Source organism: Amborella trichopoda, chromosome 5, assembly GCF_054954075.1.
Source record: "Amborella trichopoda isolate Santa Cruz 75 chromosome 5, AtrichopodaSantaCruz75HAP2 v2.0, whole genome shotgun sequence".
In the NCBI taxonomy this organism is placed as follows: Eukaryota; Viridiplantae; Streptophyta; class Magnoliopsida; order Amborellales; family Amborellaceae; genus Amborella; species Amborella trichopoda.
In genome coordinates this window covers 43913658-43939570 of record NC_142340.1, presented here as the reverse complement: position 1 = coordinate 43939570, position 25913 = coordinate 43913658, and the positions used below count along the sequence as shown (strand labels likewise).

The following is a 25913-nucleotide window of genomic DNA, read 5'->3' as shown; positions in this document are numbered from 1 at the left end:
TCCTCCTCCCAACCAATATCTCCTCCTACCCATTCAGATAACCCAACCATTCTCTCCCCCTTTATCTCTCTCTAGAAATCTACATGTTTTCTCTTTCTCTCTCTACAAACTCATTCACTCACTCACTCTCTCTCTATCCTTCTCTATAACTCTCTATCTATCTATTTTCTATCTACCCATTTGCTGGTTCAGTTTTATCGGTCTTCTGTTTGTGTAACAGTAGCCCACCTTGATGCTCTTTCTGATCAAAAGGTACATGTTTCATCTATAGCTTATTTCATTTTAGATCATTGTTTGGTCTATTGCATGGGTGCATTTTTGTGTTAATGGATTATTGCGATGATTCTTTGGGTGGATGATGGTGTATTGACCTTGCCGATGTTGATTTTATGTCTGGTTTTTTTATGTGAGTTTCTTGGAATTTCACTGGTTTTCTTTTCTGGGTCTTTGTGGGTTTTAGTGTTAATGGATGATTGGTGTTTTGGAAGGCTTAGGGTATTGGTACCTTCATGATTTGCTTCAATATTATTTTGGATGTTCATATAAGTTAGTCTGTTATGCATATTTGTTTTGGATTAGAATGTTTTGCTGATCAAAAGCTAGGACTCTGACTTGATTAATGCTTCAGATTTATTGATCGAACCCTGTATCTCTTCTGATTACTGATCAAACAGCCATTTTTGATTCTCTCGTTGTTCTCTCTTTATCTAATTTATTCCACATTATTGGATCTTTTGCAGAGTGTTCCCTGATTGGAATCCAGACATGATATTGAATATGCAGATTTTGTGTTGCATTTCTTTTGAAGAGTGTTTCCCACAATATCTGTTTGTCTAGCTCTGCGGGATTATGAAGTATTGATTTTCTTATATATTTTGGAAAATGGCTAGTTTTTTATTTTTTATTTTATGTTCAGATTATTCTTTATAGCATACTTCCAGTTTTTGTTAGGGATTATAGGGATTTACTGTTTAAAGCTTTTATCTCTGGTTGGTTTTGCTTGATTATACTTCAGTGTTCTCTGATTTCCTTCTGCATTGAGGTGGGGTTTTGTGCATTCTTTTTAAGCTTTCTTTCTCTCCCGTTGATTTTTTCCCATCAAAATTAGTTTTTTTCTGAAATTTTTGTTGAGAGTTTGCACCACTGTGTGCACTTGTGTGTGTGTTCTGAAAAAAGAAGATTGGTTTTATATTGCTAATAACCTCAAGTGCCTTTTTGATGAATTATCATTCCACAAATCAAGCTATATCTCATGAGATTGAATCGATTGATACAGGTTATCAGAAGTGTAAGGACTGGAAATTAATTACCCATCTTTAGATCCATCAGGACAAAAGAAGAAGAACAACAGAAGCCTAAGAATTAGCAAATCAAAAGTGAAATTTATTGCGAGCCTCTTAAGAGGCTAGAAGGGAGGACAAAATCTCTCCCACACTCTCTTTCTTTTCTCTCTCTCTACTGTATTTGTGTATGGGGAAAGAATGCCGGAGCTGCGTAGTGGAGTAAGGCAACCTCGGCTTAGATCGAAGAGAGTTGAGGAGTTACAAAACCCAGTTGTCGAAGCCATAGCTGACCCTTGGGGTCCACCCATTCCTAATAAAACCACCAAGAGAGGTTCAGGTAGAGGCAAGAACTGCAATGGCACAGTAGTAAAATTACCTTCTCCTAAACAAAGGGTGGGTGGGAGGGGCCGAGGTGTTAGATTGGCGAACTTGGATCAACCTTGTGAGAATTTACCGATTGGTGTTGGAGGTAGGGAAGAAGCCAATTTGAATCTAGGGGTTCGAGAGAAAGTGGCAGTCCCAGACCAGGCAATGGAAGAGAGAAGCGCAGATAAGTTGTTGGGAGCTGAAGAGGAAGGAAGCACAGCGAAACTTCCTGAAAGAGTATGTATTTTGAGCTTTTATTTTTTTAATCTTTTAATCTCACATATCCAGGTAGCCTTGTAATGTTTGTTGCTTGAAGAAATAGAAGTATACATTCTGAATTGGACTGTATGCCAATGCGATTTCCTTGGTAACTTTCCCAAGGGAACATTGTCTCGGCAGCCTCCTCTTCAAATGAGATGAACCCATATTAAAATAAATTACTTTCCCTTACTAAAAGAAAAACAGTGGTCTTCGTAGTTACAAGACTAATATTTTTCATTTGAGTAGCCTATTACCAATCCAGTAAGAGTTTGCTTTAATTTTTGTTTTGCAGATACAGTTAGGCAACTCCCCTGTTTACAAGCTAGAAAGGAAGCTGGGTAAAGGGGGTTTTGGTCAGGTTTATGTCGGGAGAAGGATTACTGGTGGAACCGAACGGACTGGACCAGATGCTGTTGAAGTATGAGCTGACTCTGCATATTTTAGGGACAATTCTTAACTATTTTCATATGTTCGACCTTGTTAAATTAGGAATGGAATCATGAACAACATAAACTTTTGGGGTTAATGAATTTGGTGTTGTATTTTGAAGGTTGCCTTGAAGTTTGAGCACCGCTCCAGTAAGGGATGCAATTACGGGCCTCCTTATGAGTGGCAGGTTTACAAGTGTGTATTTCTCTTGGAAAGTATTTAATGTCTATTTTGAACAAACTGGCCCTATTTTAGATCTCATTCATCTAAATGATGTACTATCTTCATTGTGATTCACTAGCACACTGAATGGATGTTATGGGCTGCCTTTGGTTCATCACAAGGGGCGTCAAGGGGACTACTACATTCTGGTTGGTTTTTATTTGGCATTTGAATGAGATGAAGTTTCCAACTACTCGACGTTTATGTTTTGGTTAATTTTACTTGAATTTATATAAATCTAGTTAATGAGTTTTTATTTTTTCGTGTATGATGCGTATTGCAGGCCATGGACATGCTTGGTCCGAGTCTTTGGGATGTCTGGAATTCTTCAGGCCAAGCGTATGATGAGCCAGCTTCTTTTGTATTATATTTATTGTCTTTTTCTAGCTATTGATACCATTTCGTTTAATACTGAGCGAATGAACAGGATGTCTACTGAGATGGTTGCTTGCATCGCAGTGGAGGCAATATCCATATTGGAGAAACTTCATTTAAAAGGGTACACCTTGTTCATCAGTCTCTGTTTGGTTTGTGGGGACATTGTCTACATCATGCTCTTATCACTGATTGATAGCTACTTTTCTCTTGACTTAGATTTGTTCATGGTGATGTAAAACCTGAGAATTTTCTACTGGGTCAGCCAGGATCAGCTGATGAGAAGAAGCTTTATCTTGTGGATCTTGGATTAGGTATGACAGCATTCACCAGATCTCATGTTCTGATCGAGTGTATCGCTTGGAGAGGGTCTTTTTCGAGATATTAATTCTATTGCCGGGAAAACTCATTCTTTCCTTTTCTTGTGAAAACTCTCTTGAAACTTAAGCTTTCTGCGACACATTGTTGTTAAGAATATAATGTGGTTTGTGTAATGTGGGAACCTATGAAATATTACGAGATCATCTGCATTTTTATTTTAACGCTATTTATTTTCCAGCATCTAAATGGAAGGATGCATCATCTGGTCATCATGTCGAATATGATCAGAGGCCTGATGTTTTCAGGTTTGTGCTTCCATCAAAAGTTTGATACCTTGTTTATGTGATGGATGATACACACGTAAGACAAATGCACATAAGAAATGTATAGATTCATACATACTCTCATATATACATCCATATACACATACATTTATATTGCTATTTTAATGAGTTTATGTGATGAGAAATATTAAATTGATCTATTTTGCAGGGGTACTATACGTTATGCAAGTGTGCATGCTCATTTAGGTAGAACAGGGAGCCGAAGGGATGACCTTGAGTCATTGGCATACACTTTGATATTTCTTCTCAGAGGGAGGCTACCCTGGCAAGGTTATCAGGTAGTTTTTTTTTTTCTTTTTTTTAAATAGTTTTTGTTTTGATATTTTGATGTTCACACCACCCTTATTCTCATTCTCGTTTTGTATTTAAAACTGTAGGGAGACAACAAAAGCTTTCTTGTGTGTAAGAAGAAGATGGCAACTTCTCCAGAGATTCTTTGCTGCCTTTGCCCTTACCCGTTCAAACACTTTCTTGAGATGGTGACAAACATGAAATTTGATGAAGAGCCAAACTATTCAAAACTTATTTCCCTTTTTGAACGTATCATTGGACCCAATGCATCTTTGAGGCCAATAAGAACTGATGGGGCTCTGAAGGTGGTGATTCTATTTGTGGTGTATTTGCTAAGGTCTTTCCTTTCAAAAGCAACCTAGGTGACCACCTAGGTTGAGATCTTTTACGTACTAGTAGGATGGCTCTAGGTGATGGTTGCCAAGCAAGTACCTAGGTTTATATTGATCTAGTGATGAATAGCTTTAGTTATATGTTGTAAGGGATGTTTTCTATTAGACTGTCTAGTACTTATCCTTGGGTATGATGTTTTGTCAGTTGTATCATATCATGCTATCATTGATCATAGTATATCATTGTGAGTGTTATATTTTTGCTGTGGACATTTTTATTTATTGTTTTTATTTTATTTAAAGTTATAGATATGCTAAGAATGCAATATTATATAGTTATAAATTGCCCCTAATATTTTTATTTACATCAGAGTGGGATATTTTCCTTTAATATAATTTTAACTGGTGTTATTTCTACTATACAAACTGTGAATTCATGGTTTGTTTGTATTATTGAAGTTCGTCCTTGCTTGATTTCTAAAAGCTAACTAGTAGGGGAGTCTAAAGATGTCGTATGCATATTTTGTGTATTCAGGCCTTCCATTTGTGGGGTTGACTTTTTTGCATTTTTCCAATGTTCTTGCTCTTTGGTTCATCAGGTGGGACAAAAACGTGGAAGATTACTTGTTGAACTAGAAGATGATGACCAACCAAAGAAGAAAGTTCGTCTAGGCACCCCTGCAACCCAATGGATCTCAGTGTATAATGCCCGTCGGCCCATGAAGCAAAGGTAAAAAGTACCATGCTTCAAATTCTAGAGGTTTTTAGTGTGTTTCCTTTTGATATGCTAGATACTTGGCTCGCTCTGGACGTCAGTCATATGTTAGAACTTAATTGCCACTAACAATAAAAGCTAAAAAATAACTGCCACAGTTGATTTGGTTTGGTTACTTTGGAATGGACAAATGTAGGGCTGGCAATGGGTCGGGTCCTGCTGGAACCGTACCCGGACCCGTACCCAATGGGTCCAAAATGGTCCTTCTCGTACCCGTACCTGATTGAAGATTTTGGACCCCGGACCTAGACCCGTACCTGAGCAAAATCCTACTGTGGAGAACCAACCCATTCCAAATCCTAGAGAGGGAAAGATGAGCGAAAGGGAGAAAATGCAGGCAAGCCAGTGGAGGAAGCCCTAGACGATGCAGAGAATGGAGGAAAGGGAGAAAATCAAACCTCAGAGAGAGAAAGATGAGCGAAAATCATCAAATTTGTAGGTGAAGACCAGGCAGCTTGAAGAACACATCTTGCAAACATTAGAGCAAAATCAAACCCTAGAGAGAGAGATGCGCGAAATCCCTCCCTTTTCTTTGAAAGAACTCAGAGATCTTTTTGTTTTTTGAAACGCAGAACAAAGAGATATTCATTCATTCATTCCAAATCCATCCCTTTTCTTCAACATCATTTACATCCCGCTAAAAGTCAAAGAAAAGAAGTAATAGAAGAAACTCTAGATCAACAAAAGATCCAGCTTCCATTGTGAGGGCATCCAAGAGAGACAACAAAGCTGCCATTAACATGGCAAGACAGTAAGAGAAAATAACATGGTGAGAGAGAGAGAAAGAGGAAGATGAGAGGGAGACAGAGATGAGTGGGTTAGAACTGCAAAAAAAGGTAAAATCTTAACCCCCAAAACCATAGAGGGTTCTCCCCTGCCTCTTGAGAGCATAGACCACATCCATGGCTCTCACAGTCTTCCTCCTTGCAGGCAAGCTAGTGGAAGAACCCTAGACGATGCAGAGAATGGAGGCAGATAGGCAGTTGCAGAGCAGGCTGAGCAGCAGAGGAGTGTAATGGCATTTGGGAATTTAGGGTTTGGGTGAAAATAATGTTAAAACAATGGGAAACCCTAACTGGTAGGTTATAATTTAGTTAAAATGTTAATTATAGTTAGGTTAATTATTTAACTTAAATATATAACATAAAAATTTATTAATTACGGGTCCTGGGTTGGGTATGGGGCAGGTCCACTAGTACCCGGATCCGTACCTGAGAATTTTTGGGTCCATTTTGACAGACCTGGACCCTACTCGCAGGTCCAAATGCTGGATCCATACCTGGACCCATGTCAGGTATACCCGGCAGTGCCCGGGTTGGGTCCGAGTCCAATGCCACCCCTAGACAAAAGCTAATCTGCATGGTTTGAAGTGAAAGCATTTGATACTCATAAGTGCTTCATCAATTATATATAAATCTGGATACAGCCAACAATTACTAATTTGACTCTTGGGTTATGTGTATCAAAATTGTCCTTTTCTCAACTAATCAATTATCGTAAACATTATAATGGTATGTCCATGATGTGCTCGGACCAGATTTACTAAGTTAGGGCTTTTTTTGACGGATTAATGTGCACACAAACAATTTGAATGTAAATTTGCGATGTGCATGCATGCACCTGTATGGTATTGTGCCGCATGGTTAAACATTTGTCGTGCGAAAACATGCAGGCATGGGCATATGTGTTGAACTAGGTTATTTTGTATTGCATTGATTTCGGTAGGTTTAATAAAACTCTAGGTGATCTTGATAATGTTGCACCCAAGGTTGTCACATTAAGGGCCTGCCTGCTTGGGCATCATGCTGAGTTTCATTCTTACGATCTTACCTCATGATACAACCCCATCAATGTAGTAGGTTGGTAGGCTTAAAGTATTGATCATGCCATGCAAGCAATGCTTGTAGAAATGATACATGTAAAACTCATCAAATAAAAAGAAAAGTGAAAACAAACATGAGTAAATATCCCTATATCCATGGGTTCATGACATTCAGAGGCAAGATTGGAGAGTTGCCTCATTGGATCAGTGGTTTTTTTATTCAAGGCATAATGAATTTTATATTTACTAGTTGGAATAACAGTCCAGCGCTAGAATTTGATTCTTAGTTTATTAACATGGGGATTGGTATCACTTTCATTAGCTTTTTTGCATTTCTAGCCAACGGCCTGTATGTAAGTTATCATAAGCCTAGGAATGTTCCAATCATATTGATAGTCGTTTCTTTAAGTGATGTATAGTTGGATCATAGATGTGTTTTAGCATCAAGCTTGAATGACTGAAGTTTCCCTTCAGTCTACGAGGATTTCTTACATATCTGTTTCCCATGATTCTTCAATTTATAATTTTGCAATGACTCTCTTTGGCAAAGAAAGGGGGGGTGATTAGAATGGACTTGACCTTCAAGAATTCCATTGACTCTCCTTTATTGATCTCCTATATGTATTTGAATCATAGTTAATAAATCTTTATTTCAAGCATTTGCTAAGCATGATATTGTAAATCATATCCTTTCCATTGAATGAAATGGTAAACTGTTTTCTTTTTGAGCCACCCCTCTTTTTCACGTTGGGTCCATTGTGAAGTTATGGCTTATGTCTAAACTAGTCGGCAACGAGATTGCTAGACACAAATACAAAAAAGGATAGACAAAGTCGAGAAGAATAATGCCTTTTCCTTTTTAGGATAACAAAAGAAGTTACAATAAACATGGGAAACACTAAGTTCGGAGCACTATTTTCCTTCTTCTTTTGTTATCGTAAGAAGGAAAAGGCATTACTCTTCTCGACTTTGTCTATCCTTTTTTGTATTTTGTCTGGGAATCTCGTTGCTGACTAGTCTTAGACATAAGGCATAACCTCACAATGGACCCAACGTGAAAAAGAGGGGTGGCTCAAAAGATAACAGTTTACCATTTCATTCAATGTGAAGGATATGATTTACATTATGATGCTTAGCAAATGCTTGAAATAAAGATTTGTTAACTATAATTCAAATACATATAGGAGATCAATAAAGGAGAGTCAATGGAATTCTTGAAGGTCAAGTCCATTCTAATCACCTCCTTTCTTTGCCAAAGAGACTCATTTCCCGCCACAGGACATTGTGATCCAATGCATTGTTGATCTTGATGTCCTCCAAGTTATCCATATTCTCAAGTAACCTTTTTATTTTTCCAAGCTGCTCATGTTCAATGTGTCACTTTCCACTAATTGGCGTTCAAGGAAGTGTTGGTTCTCTCAACCTCCTTAGTACACTCCAGCTTATGCCTTGGTAGAGTTGCGAATTTCCAGTGATCCTCTGCAAAAACAACGTGGTCTCTACTGGCAATTTTTCTCTTCTTACTAGTTACCATGAAATGTCTGTGTCCCTGTTCATCTCCATGATCCTCACACAACCAATCTTAGAATGTCAGAAGACTATATTGTTTTCCTCTTCCAGGTTACCTAAGAGATTGTTTGCAAGTGCATCATCTAAAAGATTCTCTATCAAGGGGCACAATGACTGGCCCGATCCTGAAATTCCGATTAGTTACATAATGTTCGAAGTGTTTAAATACTATAAAGAATGTTTCTCTTTTTGATGTGGGACAATGTGAAAAGTTTTGACATTTTTTTTAATATAAAAGATTAACATCTTTTATATTCAGAACGAGTTTTATATTCAGAATGATGGTGTGCCCTACCCAGAGCACAGCCATATCTGCTCCCTGGTTCAATTCAAATGGGATAATAGATTTTGTAAAGGGTCACTTCCTGAATAGGTGATTGACTATTCAATGTCTTGATTCTTAGCCCAAAAAAAGAGGCATGACCTTTTCTACATACCCAAAAAATTCTTGCCCCCCCAACCCCTTCATCCCCTCTTTCTCTCTCTCCAACAAACCATGAGCAACAACCCCTTCTGCCCCTTTCTCTCTTTCTGCTGTGGGGAAAATAGGAGCCCAAACCAATGTCTCTCTGGCCAGGGAGCCAAAATTCTGCTTCTCTCTGCTGCATCCTCCTCTCGACTACAAAGATATAGGAGATTGAATAAGGACTTGTCCACTTTCTGTCATACCATTTCATCGAATTTCTGGCGAGTACCCTCTCTCAACATGCTTTTCACCTCCCTCCCTCCACTTCTTACTCTTGTAGTACTTACACTCTATTTCCTCCCCTTTGCTTGACATTTTCTTTCCCATCGCCCTCTCTCAACCTCTCTCTATCGCGAGCCCTTTAACCCATTTCTCTATCTTTGGACTCTGCAAATGGACTTTAAAATCTTGTTGAAGTGTTTTGGATGCAACTTTCCTGCTCAATGTTTCTCATGTGGTATGGGATGGGTTGTGAATTTTTTGGAGTGGTATTGTTTTGATGTGGGCACTTGAGGTGAACATTAATTGTTGTCTTTTTTTGAAATTGTTAGAAGGGGGCTGGTTTTGGAACTTTGTCAGGACATCTACTGTTTTAATGTGTACCCACTTGAAGGGTATATCAATTTTTTGTAATATGACATGGGCAGGTAAACGCTCTTTTCTCCTCCCTTTCTCTACCTCTAATTCACTCTCCTCTCTTTATGTCTGATACTTTTGACTCTCTACTCTGCCTTTTTCTTTCCCTTTAAGCCCTCTTCACGCATCTGTCCTTGAACTCTGCAGTGGACTTCAAAATCTTTTTTAAGTGTCTCACAAGCAACTTTGACCTGCCAACTGTTTCATTACAAAATTAGGAAAATCTAAGCTCAAGTTACATGATATGTATTAACCTAACCTTCTTATCATACGACAAAAAATGCCTTGCTCATCAAGTGCCTTTGCACATCAGAACAGTACCATTCCATAAAAAAGCTAAAGAAAAAAACTGACAAAATTGTGCAGAAAAGTTGCCCTTAAAATACCCAAACTAGATTTTGATCTTTATTTAGAGTGCAGAGAAGGGGGAAGATATGGGTAAAAGGGCTTGAGTGACATAGAGAAAAGAGGTTGAGGAGTTAAGAGAAAAGGTGGGAGCAAATAGAGGATTAAGACGAGTAGGTTAGAGATGCAGAGAGGGAGGTCAAAAAAGTGTTGAAGAGAGATGGTAAATCAACAGAAATTTGATGAATTTTTTATCCTGAAGAGTGGGCGAGTCATTATTTTGTCTCTTGGTATTTCCTTGCAGCAAAGAGAGAAGGCGGTGGGGATTTGACTCTTGGTCTTTCTGATTACTGGACAGGGAGGGGGGAGGATCATGCAGATTGGTGTGGGTTTCTAGGTATGGTTTAGTGTTAGATTGATTCCAAGGTAGGGTTTGATTAGAAGGTGGTATTGATGGTTTTGGTAGATGGCATGGCTGGTTAAGAGATTAGTATTTGAGAGGCATGGGTATGTGTAGAAAGGGATAGATGTATGTGCTGAATGGAGGTTGATGGATGTGGAAAGAAGTGAACATATATATATGGGGGGAGAGCATGGTCGGCAGAGAGGGGATAGAGGAAGAAATAGCTTCTTGAGGATGAAAGAAGATGGACAGACTGGCCTTGTATAGATTTGGCACAACAAATATAATCAATAATTTTTTTTGTTTGGAATCACTACAAGAAGGATAAAAGCATCACCACGCCAGATAGAATATTCAAGCAATTTTATTAACCAAAACATGGTGTGGACAATTGTCGTGTACATGTACTTATAATTCCTTTTTATTCGTAATTCTATTTTAGCTTGATGTCCTCCCAAATCTAAAACTCGGCTACTGCTCTAAAGAATAAAAGATAACCCAAATAATTTGGGAAAGAGTTATGAAGACCGGACAAACCAGCTGGTCAAACTACTGTCCTGGCCGTTCACTTCTAATATAATCTCAAATCCGGTGTGGGCCTAGACTCTTAGTCAACGTAGTGGGTTCTTCCAACCAAGGGATCAATTCTGCTCTAGAATTTCACCCCTTTGCTCCTAGGAAATCTTGTTCCTCCCAAATTTTTGACCTTTGGAATCTGAAGCCCTCCTATTAGGATCGATTTCTTGAGTTACAAGGGTTTCAGATTTCCTATTGCAATATAGTACAACAATATCGTATCTCCGTATGGTATAGCAGTGTGATAATGTAGCTTTTTGCTCACTAGTTTTTTTAGCATTTAATGAATACTTTGATACCTTTTTAATAGTTTCTTTTTAAAACTTGTCAGGCCAGTCTAATTGTTGGACTGGTTGGGTCAAACCCAACTCTCCATCAGTTCAACCTTTGGTCCAGTCCTTTTAACACGAGGAAACCGCTAATCCATGTAAATAAGGGAACCCAAAATAACTAAATTAAAATTGAGTTAGAAATCCTAATTAAAGCTCAACGCTTATTAGATTGAAATTTCCTTGCTGATTTTGTCACTGGACTTCTGGCCAAGATTTGAAGCCTGAAACACTGGAATTGGGAGAAAATCATTAAAAAGGTTGCGATAGACTTGGAAAGATCTTCAATTTGAGCTTTGGACCATGTAAGATCGACATCTAGGTTCAATATTACAGGCCTTGGAAGTAGATTGCATCAAAGTATCCTATGATTCCCCCTTCATATGGCAGCCTGGTTGTTATCTTTCGCATTTGACACATTTTTGCTTTAAAACAGTGCACAGAATGCCCCCAATGATGGTGTTGAGAACCCACATGTTATGATATACAGATATAATAAACTTAGCAAAAACAAGGTATACATATATAGTATTACAGGACACATTCATTGCGAAAGTGCACTCAAATATTGAATGCAGCAGGCACTACCAAATAGGAAATAAATCGACAAAAGGAAATTAAATTTAGCATCTGTTAATTCAGAATTATTTTAACAAAAAGAAACATCCGTTAGAAATTAGGAGAAATTAGTGGGACTTTATTAGAGGAAAATTGGGAGCACTTTTATGTTGTTACATTAGAAACTGTACCCTACACAGTATGTGATTTATGTGACCATGTAACGTACTATCTAATGCACTAGAAGTTCTGTTTTGCATTTTGAATCTAACGCTAACTTGGTGAGACACAGGTCAACACGATCTTTGGCTAATATAACTGGAGGCCATGATTGCGGGCTTGAAAGAGCATTTATCTCACAAGTAAATTTGTTTCTTAATGGACAAGTATATAATTATTGGTATAGTTCTTTAATTCTTTTAAATCATTATTGATTCTTAAAGAAGTATGTTTTTGCATACAGTGGCTATGCCAGAAATTGGGTTTCTATGGTTACTATTAGATGAAGCGTCTTCTCTTTCTCATGAGGCTCCCTACCATTGCCATCTCCATTTGAAACAATCGCTAGTACAAAACTCAAAGTTGGGTACCAAACCAACAAGACGAGGGAAACTGACTAAAGTCCTCCTGTAGCTCCTGCCTCAGCCAAACATTGAATAGAAAACCTGATTCTGAGACCTTTTTAACACCCTCTACGATAAACCTAACTCCCCTAAATATGTCTTGCTCCTATAACACTAATACTTCTTCAAGTCCGAAGAACCCTCATATGACCTACTTGCCGCCAACACCCTTCCTCCTCCCTTGTACTTAATAGAGCCATACTTATTCTCAATGGCCCTTTTCGGAAGCCATTAATTCCACTTGATCATTGGAGCTATTGCCTTGGGGAATCTCAACCCGATAGATAATTGTTGCATAATTGTTTCGCGTAAAAAAATTGCAAATACATCTGTATATATGTATCGTATGTGTTATTTATCCATGTATATATGTTTGTGTGCAACTCTTCTTACATGTATATATATATTCATGCACGTAACCATGTCTTTATGCGTGTATATGTTTTTCCTTGTATGGTGCAGGTATCATTACAATGTTGCGGATTCAAGACTTCACCAACATGTGGAGAAGGGAAATGAGGATGGATTGTACATTAGTTGCATCGCTTCTTCATTGAATCTTTGGGCTTTGATTATGGATGCGGGTACAGGATTTACTTCCCAGGTTTATGAACTCTCAGCAATTTTCTTACATAAGGTTGGTTTCTTCCTCTACTTGAGAAAAAAAGGAAAGTGGGTAAAATACGTTGGGTTTTTTTTTTACTCCCATATCATTTACTGTATCCATCATTTATGCCCATGCGAAAAGTATACGCCCTTGGGAAAAGTACACCATAGTCCAATGGATTGTGAAGTGTCATAGTTTATTGCGGTCATCACCTTCCAATGAAATGATGGATGGTAATGGAGTGGGGCCTACCATTGTGATTTCTTCCTGCTCCAGCAGTATCTACTTGATTTCCATTGTTGTTCATCATTCTGTTGGATGACGATGACCCCAAGTGACTATAATGTGTTGGACTATAGTGCACTTCCCCTTAGGACAACAGTGTCCTATGTAAATCCAACGGGTAACTAGTTGAGCTTGGCTTTTGTCACTTGTTTGTGTTCACTTAAAGTTCTTTCTGGTTCAGGACTGGATTATGGAGCAATGGGAAAAAAATTACTATATCAGCTCAATAGCTGGGGCAAACAATGGAGGCTCCTTGGTTGTAATGTCTAAAGGTAAGTTTAGCATTTTCTTCTTTCTCTATTAATTATAGTTTTACTACAACTAATTAATAAAGCTGATTGTTAGTTAAAATTCTTATTTTCATGTGTTGGTGCCCAAAGTAAGTAAAGAAATATGATTCCATAAGTGAGAGAATGGGTTATTTGGATTAACTAACTTCGATAAAATTCTTGTTTTCATGTGTTAGTGCCCAAAGAAAGTAAAGGATTATGATTCCATTAGAGAGAGAATGGGTTATTTGGATTAACTAACTTCGATATCTATCAGCTTCACTTCGGTTGTGCGTGCTTGTGTATGCATGCCTCAGAGAGAGAGAGAGAGAGAGAGAGAGAGAGAGTTTACAATTTGACTTTTTTTCTTTTTTTTTACTGTGGCTGTATTTTATAAATTGCAGCTTACAAAGTGTCTCTATATGTGTAAGGAATAGGCTAAAAAGTGTGCTGCAATCAATAATTACTGAGAGAATGGTCTAACTGAGGGTATGACCTCAATGTTGGGTTTTGTGGCCTTTAAAGGCCAATAGAGCATGTAAATAAAATTTTTATAGTGATTTGTGCACTTTAGTGGGAGATTATTGTGGTTGAGTGACTTAGGATTGATCGGTCTATGGCTCAAGTCATGTCCAAATTCTTTATACCTGGGCATGTGGCACTATCGTTGAGGGTTTATTATGGGTCATCTCTTGTTCAGGTAGAAGAGATGCCCATAGATGTTGTTTGTTAGGCTAGGAGAGCTGTTTGGCCTCTTGTGTGAGGAGGAAGTGCTTGTGAGAGTGAGGGCCATTCTTTCAACAAAACTTTTGCACAAAATGTACATTTGACAACCGCATTTTTGGTAAGCAACATTATATAGAGGGACACGTACATATGCATAGAGAGACTGTCCCCCTTGTGTTGTGTGTGCATTTGACTTGCTCTTAGGGGGGGACCTATAGTCCACATACTGAGATAGTAGTTCCATTGTTTATTGGCTAACTTTGATGGGCTAATCATGAACCCCTATAATTGACTGTGGGTCATGAGTTTTGTTGGGTTAGTTTGAGAAGACAATAGTGGATCATGGATTCTGGTACGTGGAGTGTCTTGATATTGACTTATTTTTTACCCATTAGGTACCTATCCACTTCTAAGTTGTATTTTAGTGTGTTTTAGATTTTTATGAAACTCCAGAAATATTGATTTCAACTAAAAATATGTTTCTATGATTTTGGGGCGTTTTTCAGTATTTTAAAACAAATTTTAAATGTGTGAAAACCCCCCAAAGGTATTTCTATAATTCTCCATAATACAAATATTTATGAAATTTCGGATTTTGGTTTTTTAAATTGTGTGGAATCCATGTGCGGGGTTGAATGTGGGGCCCATTATGGGCCACACGTCCCACACAGAGGGCCGCCCACTTTATGTGTGGCATGTTTTAATATAATGTTTTAAATTATAAATAATATTTTCTTAGTGGAAATGTTTTGGATATGGTTGTCTTATTGATTTTCTTGTTATTTAGAATATTTGATCAAGTCAAAGTTCTAGATGGATTAGAAGTGGATATGGCTCAAATCTCGGGGGATACGGTTTTTAAATATCCTCTCTAAATTATGATGGCCGATCTCAGTGGACGGCTCAAATTAATTTTCTCTCGCATCTCACATATCACCTAAATAACTATAGATCAAGTTGAACTCCTAATTTGATTGGGACACCCTAGGCCCTAGTGGTCTATAAAATAAGTTTTCCCCCAAATCTGATCTCTCTCCTCTCTCTCTCTCTCTCTCTCTCTCTCCCTCTCCCTCCTCTCCACACCCCCCTTTGACTTCTCTCATCTCTCTCTCTCTCTCGCTCGCTCTCTTTCTCTCTCTCGCGCCACACCAACCTCCATAAGTGTCTAGGGCGGCACACCCAAAATCTAGAAGGGAGAAAGAGAGAGGCACGCTAGCCCTAGGCTTAGGGTTTGAGCCTTTGTGGCCTGCCCTACTTTTGGAGGGTCTTCTTAGTGAAAGTCTAGTTGCTCTCTTGCTCCATAAAATTCAGCAAGGTTGTCCCAGAGATGCTTCAGAGTTTCTAATCAGTGAGTTCAGTTGGATCTGGAATGATAAGTACGTCATTAGTCAGGTGATCGAGTGTTTTTTTTTTGGGTAAATCAATGAGGGAGAAGGCCCTCTACCCGTTTTTCATTAATAAAAGATAGAAAAAATTGCATCATACTCTCTTATAACCCTACAATAGGGTAATTGCACCACATCATGAAGTAAAGGAAGGTTAAGAAAATCTGGAGGCCTAGAGCGCCAAATGGTGGCCTCCGCAAAATCTGTAGCCTTTTTGGCAAGAACATTGACCACCATATTAGCCTCACGGTAAACATGGAAAATGGACCATGAATGATTCTCAACTCTAGACTTACAATTAGCAACTATGGTATGAGGAGCCCATGGAGCTTTACACCTGCCCTGTATGACCTGGACAAGTAAGGAAGAATCACTCTCAATTTGCAGTTGGACGCATTCTATTTTTGTAGCTAAATCAACACCCTCTTGTAAACCTCAAAATTTTGCATAATTATTGGAAGCAATTCCAAGAGGAACCGAGAAAGCAACAATGAAAGATCCATCATCCCGTCTCAAGACGGCCCCACAAGCTCGACCTGGATTCTGAATAGAAGACCCATCAATATTTAGCTTAAAATGTTGTGAATGTGAAAAAGCCCATGTCACTGTTATGAGTAACTTGATCCTTTGCTTCTGCCTCGCAAGTCTTAAATTCTCAGTAATTACCTTTTTTGAGATGTGGTAAGTCCATGCCTTAGCATCCGCCAAATCACGAACATGGAAGGTGATCCTTCAAGTCAACTTATCAAGAGTGAGTGTCCTTCCTTGAAACATACGGTGGTTCTACTTCTCTCAAATCATCCATATAATTGTGAAGAAGAGAGAATGCCGAATGTTGATAATACCATCATACTTGAACCTGTATGCTAACCATTTTCGTAGTGTAGCTGCAATAGAACAATCTGTAATAAAGCGTTTTCCACATTGACATGCTATCGACCTCCAAATCCCCTGTGAGAAAACATATTCAAGCAAAATATGACAAATATTGTCATCATTAAGATGACAGAAAGGGCACACAGAAGCAAGGGTGATTCCCCTTCACTGCATGAGAGAAGACGTAGGAAGACGATGATTAAGGCTCAACCACGAGAACCATTTAGCCCTTGGATGACACTTGGAAGACCATAGTGCCCTGAATGCCAGTTGAGAAGAGCCCTTAAGACAAATGAAATTCCATACCTCTTAACAGAAAACATTCCATTTGCAGAGTGAATCCATGCCAAAAGATCGAGTTGGGGTTTCGGAGGGATTGAAGCAACCTCCACTGCCTTGCAAATTCTGATCCATTGATTCACAGACGCCTCACACTAGCCCCTTGACACCTGACCTTTTGTTGGTTTTGAGATGGAAGACTTAGACTCCACTCAAAAGCCATTTTCAAGTCATGGCGTCCGCCCCCATAACTGACCCATATCTTTTTTTCAGGCTTCTTGGATCATGACCCAGGTGTCTGTTCACAGGGCCTTATCCTTGAGGTTCTCAAAGCTTATCCTGGTGCAGGGGGAAACACCAGTATTGTGGAGAACCATGTAAGTAGTCTACAACCCTAGGCTTGGCGAAACTTCCTAGGTCCTTCTGAATACGAGAACCATAAGAATCAAAAATGGATTTTTCTGATCACCATGGATCTTTCTAAAAATCGAGTGTTGAATGTGCTAAGCTCTAGTAGGTAACCTTGGGCAAAGGCCAATAAGTCTTCCCTTATTTCTTTAATTTATTTGATGTTGTTTTGTCTTATTTTTACTCCCTAAAAATTGAGTATTGTATTAAGTTGAATGAAGTTTATTTTGGTAGTAAGTTAAAAAGATCATATATTGTAGTAGGCTGAATTTATTGTATTTGTGGCACGTGTAAATAGAATTTTCAGTAATTAATAAAGGAACATAAATAAATTTTTTGAATTTATAGCCTGGAATTCTACAATGCCATCTTTCACTCAGATGGTTGAGATGAGGCTCTGACGATGAATAATTACTGAGACAGAGGGTACATAAGAAAAAAGAAAGATAATCTTCGAAATTCTGGTTACACTTCTATTGCAAACCTTGCGTTTTTCTCATTACGTGCTGCTTTACATGGTGGTAACATGACAAATATGAGATTACACAGGCTAATTGAAGTCTACCCCATCTCGATCCGTGTCCAAATTTGATCAATGTTGAGAAAGAGTGGGTTCCATCTAATTGTGGTTTATGAAAAGTCAGTCCCAAAAGACCTTTTCTCACTAATTCTGCATAAAAACCATTAAAACCTTTAGAAAATTGTAAGGAAAATAAGAGGAGTTTTGAAAAGATTTTAGCAAAGAAAGCAAATAATAACAAGAAAAATAGAAAAGAAGTTAAACAAAATAAAGTGATACTTGAGAGGCTGAGCCCAGTGGCTCGGCACTCGTAGTTGGCCTCGGGATCAGGCGAAGATGTTTTGGAATCTCCTTCTCAATCTTTGATTTTCACCTCAACTAGAGAATTCTCTTGAATTGAAAGGGATTTCACCCTAGGAATTTGCCTAGGGCTTTCTTAAGCTGGGGGGTTTTTCTTTTCCTAAGTGTTCTGAAATTTGAAGAGAACTAGGGTTTAGAGGCAGCTAGGGTTTGTAGGGGTTAGGGGCTAGAAGTTAGGGTTTCAAAGAGCCTATGAATTCTAGGGTTTCAATATCTAAAGTTGCATGAATGGGCATGGCAAAGGGTCTACTTACAGATAAGGACTTTCCAAATCATGGATTTGACTCCATGTAATCAATCTGGACTACCCATGGTCCAATGATTTGGTGTATGTTGTTGTGCACTTTCTGGTCCTAGACACATGGAAATTCCCATGGTTTAATATTTCTTGTGATTGCCTGTCAAATCTTGCCTTGTACGGGTTATGGTTTAGGTTTTTTCTTTTTTGTAAGCTTAGGACATACCTATTTTGGGTATTGATCTCCTAAAATGGGTTTAGTGGAATATCTGGGGATATTCTATGGCTGGAAGTTCAAGTATGGATCGTGGTTCGGTGTGTCCTATAGTTTACTAGGTTAGTGTCGTTCAGTGCATATTAGCAAGTCTTCTTTGCAAACATGATTTTCTCAAAAACTCTTTTATCTATTGAAATCCGTTAAGAACTACTAGTTTTTCAAAAGATATTAAAAAAATCAAGTTTTTTTAATGGAACCGACATAAATCCGTATTTGTTTTTTCAAAAAAACTTCTTTCCTACATCTTTATCTCTTCATTGATTTATTATCTATGAATTTTGGTTTAGAGATAAGCACATTAAAAGCGGGAATAAATTAAGAATATTGATTTAACAAAAAATTCCATAAAAAAATTCACAAATATGTTCCCTGAAAAAAAATGCAATATATTCTCCAAAAACAATCCATCAAAACAATCATATATCTTAAAATAATAGAGTTAAAGGAAGAGTAACAAATGAAAAATCTTTTTTTATCTAACCATAGAGCATCATTATAAAGAGCAAGAGAGAGATTCAGTGAACCAAAGATTTATGCAACTAGGAATTCAGGGTGAGCTTCGAATTTTTGGAGTTGCTTAAGCATTTTATTGATTGCTTTCTGCATACAGAAGTATGATTAATTTCACCTTTTCAATTTTTTTCTATTTAATTAGTGTGCACAACATGCAATTTTGATGGACCACTATTTTTGGTTTCTTTGTGTTTTAGTTACCTACAATATTATACTGAGGGGTATTTTTTGTTTTTTTTCGTCAAATAATAATCCCATAACTTGGGTTACTGATCTTCTTGTTTGCCAATGTAGTTATGCTGTTTAGTATTGTTGTGCACTTATTGAAAGTTTGGACAAAAATTTGTCTAGTATGACTCTAATGATAAAAGGTAAGGGCATAACAATTGTAGTTATTCATCACAAAAAAAAGACAACAATTGTAGTTCAATGGTTTTGATCTATCCATACAATAACCGCAGCTCGTTATTTTATATTTCGTTATCTTTACATATCTAATTTTTAACTCCGTTTTTTTGAGTCAAATCTGAGACATCCACGATTCTAACTTACCTAAATTTTGGCGATCCGTAGTTTTGATCCAATTTTTTCCTGTTGGCTTTTGGACCAAAATCCATTTATTACCGGGATTTTGGTCCTCCGACATATTATTATTCCCGGACTTGTTAACTGTGGTTCAGGGTTCAGGGACTTAGAAATAAAACCCATTCCAAAGGGGGTGGCTACATATGGATATGATGGATTTTCTGCTAGAAGTGGGGATGGCGCCTGACGAAGGGCTGGAAGTGGGAGCTAAGGCAGTGTTAGGTGAAATAGAAGGTCGTTGTTCAATTCTATGAGTCACAAGTTGTGCAGCAAGAGCCCTGTGCTTTGCTAGACTCTGTTCCTCAGAGTTAAATCCTCTGCATACATGCGGTGCAAAATTCATGTAGCTGGTTATAGCTGAGATTTTGATGCAGGATCAAGTAGAATACCTGCTTGAAGAATAGTTGAAGCAACTTTGGAAAGACCTCACGAATTCTCGAATAGGGGCAGTAAGCAATTCCAGATGGGGGTCGCTATGCATGGATATGATGGATTTTGCACTAGAAGTGGGGTGGCCCCTGATGAAGGGCTAAAAGTGGGAGCTAAGGCAGCGTTAGTTGAAATAGAAAGTGGTTGTTCAGTTCTATGAGTCGAAAGTTGCGCACTAAGAGCCCCCCGCGTTGCTATACTGTGTTCCTCAGAGTTAACCTTTCTCCATACATGTGCAAAATTCATCTGGCTGGTCGTATCTGATATTTTGATGCAGGATCAAGTAGAATGCCCACTTGAAGAATAGTTGAAGCGACTTTGGAAAGGCCTCACAATTTATTGAATAAGGGCAGTAAGCACAAAAGGGCCGAGGCCGGATACAAAGTCAAAGAGAGGATTACAAATGTTTCAATTAGGAGAGAAGATCCCAACTGTTGTCAATTGCTTTTATACCTTCTGACAGTGCATGAGTCTCTGCAGTAATGTAATCAGCAGTTCCAATGGGGCCTCAGAAAGTAAGCAGTACTTGCATTGGCTATTTCTGAAAATTCCTCCAATCCCTGACTGCCTGGGGTAAATCAAGCATCCAACTTGAGCTTGATAATACCTGGATCCAGGGGGAGCCATGTTGAAGCTCCTTCAATTTCCTTGAGAAGTTATCCTCTGAATTATCTTCAAGGACATTTTGATTCCTAGCCCAAAAAATCATCTTCGCCATGATCTGATCTATCACTTAATCCAATAGGCCTCTTGGCTTTTTAGTTTGGGCTCGTATGTTCTATCCAAAAATACCATACTGTAGCCTTTACTGCTGCCCTTCATAAGAAGAGGCCTGCAGCCGTATAGGGAGGAGATAGAAAAGCCATGAAAAGTTGTTCAACAAACTTGGGTGCGATCTAGACCCCAACCAAAACGATTGAGCAATGAGGACCATATCTTTGTGCTTTAGTTAAAATGGAAGGAGGGATTCCCCTAGGTTGTAATTGATCACAGATCAAGGCCTTGTTGGGGAGGTCTACCCATTCGCAATTAAAACACCTTTATCTTTGATGGTTGTGAAGAAAGCCAACCTTTGCTTGTTGTCTGAGGGCTGCTCACATTAGAGCAGTTTAGTGAGGGGTCCATATCATCTTGTCTCTGCCTGTACAGAGGATATAGGTGCAGTTTGGGATCTCCAATGGTGCTGCCAGGTCTTAAATCTCTCCGTCTTTAATTTCTCCTGAATTTAGGGTTCCAAACTAATTGTTCCCTGCTGATTTCATAAAATTGGGCAATTCCTGGTGTAATGTCACCAAGTATAATCTTGGGTAGAGGGACTCTAGGGTTGTTTGCCTCTGGCCTCCCGGGCTGGGTGGTTGGGGTGGTGGGGGGCCCATGACGTGATCTAAAGAGCTCCATTTCTACCACTAGACTACCAAAAATAAAAAAAGGGAAAAAAGGCGAAAAAACATTAAAAAAGAAAGGGACCCTTGAGTGGAGCTCCCAAAAGGCAAAAAAACATTAAACCAGAAAACTTTCTACATGCTTACTCTATCTCTGTTCCCATTCTGTAATGGGTTTGCCTCTTTATGCCAAGAGAGTGCCCTTCCAGGCCCCTTGTGCTCTTTCTGAAGTATAGTTAGATTGCTGAACCTCCGAAGCATAGGTGAAATTCGTACCACAGGTCTATATTTCTTAATGTGTTCTATTTTTCTATACAATATTTTATCAAAATCTCACATATTGGCATGTAAAAATTCGTAACTCGTTGCATTCTCTGCTTGCCTGGTCCATGAACTCAATAGTTAGTGTGGTGACTGTCGATCTTAACAGTTATCAATCTCTGGATCTCAAGGAAGTAATTAGATAGATGCATTTGCTATTGAAAATTATCAACTATAGAGAGAATCCTATTACTTTCCATGTTGAATGCACTTGCTACTGAAAAGTATCTCTTCTTTTTCTGTTTGTTCTCAAGAGGACAATGAAAATGCTTAGACTGCAGTTTTTACTTTATTGAAGGAACACCTTATTCTCAACAATCATACAAAGTGAGTGATTCGTTTCCTTTCAAATGGATCAACAAGAAGTGGAGGGAGGGATTCTATGTCACCTCCATGACAACTTCTGGCAATCGATGGGGTGTTGTTATGTCACGAAATGCAGGATTCTCCGATCAGGCATGTATTTTTCATCCCCTTTTAGAAAGCATGTGATAGATGACTTTCTCTCTCTCTCTCTCTCTCTCTCTCTCTCTCTCTCTCTCTTTCGTTTTTTTACTGAGGGTATATGGTCTCTCTTTTGTCATTTTGTGTTTACTTATGTTCGCTTTATAGTTCCTCATTTCTTATTTCTTTCTATTCTACCAGAATTAAACTGAAACGTTTTGACTGGTCTACTTATTTGGACTCTCTCTCTCTCTCAAAATGCCTTTGGTTTTTCTGGATTGCAGGTCGTGGAACTTGATTTCCTATACCCAAGTGAGGGGATTCATCGAAGGTGGGAAAATGGGTTCCGGATAACTTCTACTGCTGCCACAGTTGATCAAGCTGCATTCATACTCAGTGTCCCCAAAAGAAAAATGTCTGATGAGACTCAAGAAACTCTTCGCACTTCCGCTTTTCCTAGTACCCATGTCAAGGTAAGACTTTTGCAACAGAATTTTTCTATTAGAAAAAAAAAATTCGAAAAAGAAAACCCAAGTTAAGCTCAACTATTTATAATTTCTCTCTCTCTCTCTCACTCTCTCTCTCTAACACTCTTACACTTGTCCATCTTAACCAGATATTTTTTTTTCAGTATGATTGTTATGGCCCTTATTCTGAGTAACCTTAACAGCTTTGGTTATTTATTTCTCATCTCTTTACTTCTGCAGTCTTTCTTTATTTATTTAATTTTTTTTAATGTTCTTTCTTTATTTTCTTTTTTATCAATTCTTCAGTCCGACAATTTTACTTGTGAAATGTAACACTCATGTCTCCGAGAAGTACATTGCTTCCTCTTGTCCTTTCCATTTTCTGGGCTTTTTGTTATTTCTTTGTTCAACTCTCTCTCTCTCTCTCTCTCTCTCTCTCTCTCTCTCTCTCTCTAATTAATCCACAAATCTTCACAGGAGAAGTGGTCGAAGAATCTGTATATAGCCTCTGTCTGTTACGGGAGAACGGTGTCCTGAGGGACTCTAGCCATTTCCTTAATTTTGGCTCAAGTGGGTTCCATTTTCTGCAACTTTTTATTATTTATATCCTCTCTGACTAGTGGTTTTATCCATTATAAATTCCTTCCATGTTAAAATTGAATGTGTAATTGGATCTTGTTTCAGGCTTCAGCCCATATAACAAATCATCCCTTTACCTTGTAGAGACTCTGTAAGCTTATTATGTTGCACCTCAAATGTATTTTCTCTTTTGAATATATTGTTGCAGAGTGTAGATCGAGAATCTTGCTTGTAATCAAAGGAGAGGTTCACTCCACTTTACAGCATAAAAGTCGGATTTCCACATTTGCTTATGGATTGTATACAATGGGACATTGGTGTCGTGGCTTTGAAAATCTCTCTTCCTCACTCATATTCATATTTGTTTTTACTTCATCTAGTTTCTTTGAATGATTCTCTTCCTCTCTCTCTTTACCATGCATAGAGTAATGTTTCTCTAAGGGAAATTTTAGCATATAAATCTCGTTTTTCTTTCATAGTTTAAAAGTATGCCCACTTTCTTATATTTTTAATTTAGGATGCATTTTTTAAAAGGCCCAGGCTTTCTAAAAACAAATTAAAGCCTCAAAGCATTTTAGGCATCAAAATCTCCATGGGGGCTCTGAAATTAAATTTCCAACACGAATTATGAAAGTTGAAACTCAACTAAGGTATAGATGTTGTAGATGTGTGAATACTTATTTTTAGGGTGAAATAGATGATTTAGATAATGTATTACAATATGGGATTATCTACAAAGAGGCCATTTACCTTTTGTACTTGGTCATAATCATTTTTGTTTATTGAATTTAAAATGGGTGGTTGTAAGAGGGTCATAATAGACAAGGTTTTCAAAAAAAAAAATTCGTTGGACTTCGTGACTCATATTAGGCCATCCAATAGACAGTTTTAAAGAAAAAGAATTGCTGGACTTCGTGATTCATTGTAAGCCACCCAATTTGACATCTAATGAGAGGGGGAACGATTGACTTTTATATATAAAGGATAAATAGTCTCTTTGTTGATAATGGTGGTGAAGGGTTTTTCTTAGTTTTTTTTCACCACCGTAATGAAGGTTTGATTTGAAGGTTGTCAAATGTGTAAAACTATAATTTTTTGATGAGTTTTGAAGTGAGGTTTTACTTGATTTTATCTAGAATCGGTCGGACTCAGTGAAGAATAGGTGGTTCTATGAAAAAACCGGCGAGTTTACTATTTTGAATCGACCGAATCCCCGGTTTTTGTTGGATTCGGGATGGCCATGACAGTTCTCAATCCGCATCACTCGATTTTGGATCGGATCACCAATTTTTAAATCACTAGTAGTAAGTGTCAAACCAATTATATATAGTGGGGTTCCAATACTTCATGTACCATGTACCGGATTGGTTATTTAGAAAAATTTAAAAAATTATAAAAAAAGGGACTTGTGCATAGAGTACTGAAAGTGTCGTTGTATTATACTATGATACAACTGTTGTATAGAGTACTATAGGTTTTTTTGGGTAATTCAGAGGGGATGATGAGCCCATACCCGTTTTAAATTGTTAGCAGTTTGCATAAAGTGGCAACTTTAAACATCAACGTGCACCTCAAACTTTATCCAGAGATGCATTTTTTGTGTTGAAAATTTCTGGGATGGTGTGAGATTCTATTTTTATCCTAATTATAAAATTTTGAATTAAAAAAATGGTTCAAATCAAGCAGATCTATAAATACATGAAAATCTTGAAAATGGATGGTTTGGATAATGTCTTACCAGTGGTATTATGTTTAGGACTTGAAATATATGTTTTTCTCCATATCTATATATCTTGATATCACTATAATAAATTAAAATGCTTTTCCAACACTAAACAATCTTTTTTCTTTTAATAATTTTAGAGGTGCGTCTTAATTCTACCTTCTAATGTGTCAACTTTATATAAATTTTTTCCTGTCTCAATTTATGAGCAAGAAATAATAGATGGGGTATCCTTACAAAGTTGAATTCTTCAAACCTGAGGATTGACTCAGTGTCAGTGTGGAGGGCTGCCAAGGGGCCAGCCCTCTGGCCTGGTCAAAAATATTACTGCTAGGCCTGAGCCTGGAACATTTTAAGCAAGGGATAGGCCCAGGACCACCCTGTGGGACTTGTGGTTGCCTGAACCCGACTCAACTAGCAGCTCTAGGCATATAGGTAGAGCTGCCATTGGGCCTAGCCTGGCGTGGCTTGCCTGAACTTTTATAATCATCAAGCCCAAGCCTGCCCCAGGCCAGAATCATAAGCTCGGGCCAGGCTGAAGCTCATTTGGCTGCTTGTGCCTCTGCTTGAAACTACGCTGCTGTCGTAAAGGCCCATGGGCCGGCCAAGTCCACTGGGCTGCCTAGCGTGGAACGCTAGAAGTGTTCCTATTATGACAGAGAGGAAGAGAAAAGATGCATTCCCTCTCTATCTCTCAAGAAGAGTATGGGGAATGCTCTCTCTGTAGGGGTTCTCATGGATGATAGCTCAAATAGAGAACAGGGAAGTGCGTCTCTTACTCTTACTCATACTCAAAAGGCTCTATCTTGGTCAACCCTATCAGCAGTGGAAACAAAATTTGAGTGAAATTTATCAAAATGGAAAAAAACATATGGGCAATGCCCTAAACAATCAAATTACGACACACTTCAAAA

The 25913-nt window shown here is 38.2% G+C and overlaps 1 protein-coding gene across 6 annotated transcripts; it reads left to right on the top strand.

Moving 5' to 3' along the window:
* On the top strand, positions 1 to 23611 carry LOC18432050 (casein kinase 1-like protein HD16). 6 transcript variants are annotated; one of them, XM_088868167.1, is made up of 19 exons: positions 1 to 252; positions 741 to 854; positions 1277 to 1886; positions 2203 to 2328; positions 2461 to 2534; positions 2641 to 2710; positions 2845 to 2900; positions 2989 to 3060; positions 3156 to 3250; positions 3496 to 3562; positions 3750 to 3879; positions 3979 to 4197; positions 4824 to 4954; positions 12789 to 12963; positions 13400 to 13490; positions 22085 to 22242; positions 22515 to 22703; positions 23175 to 23267; positions 23485 to 23611. In XM_088868167.1, the coding sequence occupies exons 3-18, from the start codon at positions 1482 to 1484 to the stop codon at positions 23232 to 23234; spliced, it is 2118 nt and encodes a 705-aa protein (XP_088724293.1). In that variant the 5' UTR covers positions 1 to 252; positions 741 to 854; positions 1277 to 1481; the 3' UTR covers positions 23235 to 23267; positions 23485 to 23611. The 6 variants fall into 6 exon arrangements, with proteins under 6 accessions (XP_088724293.1, XP_088724291.1, XP_088724292.1 ...); XM_088868165.1 differs by having other exon boundaries at positions 23382 to 23611; XM_088868166.1 differs by lacking the exon at positions 741 to 854.
* The last annotated feature ends 2302 nt before the right edge of the window (positions 23612 to 25913 follow it).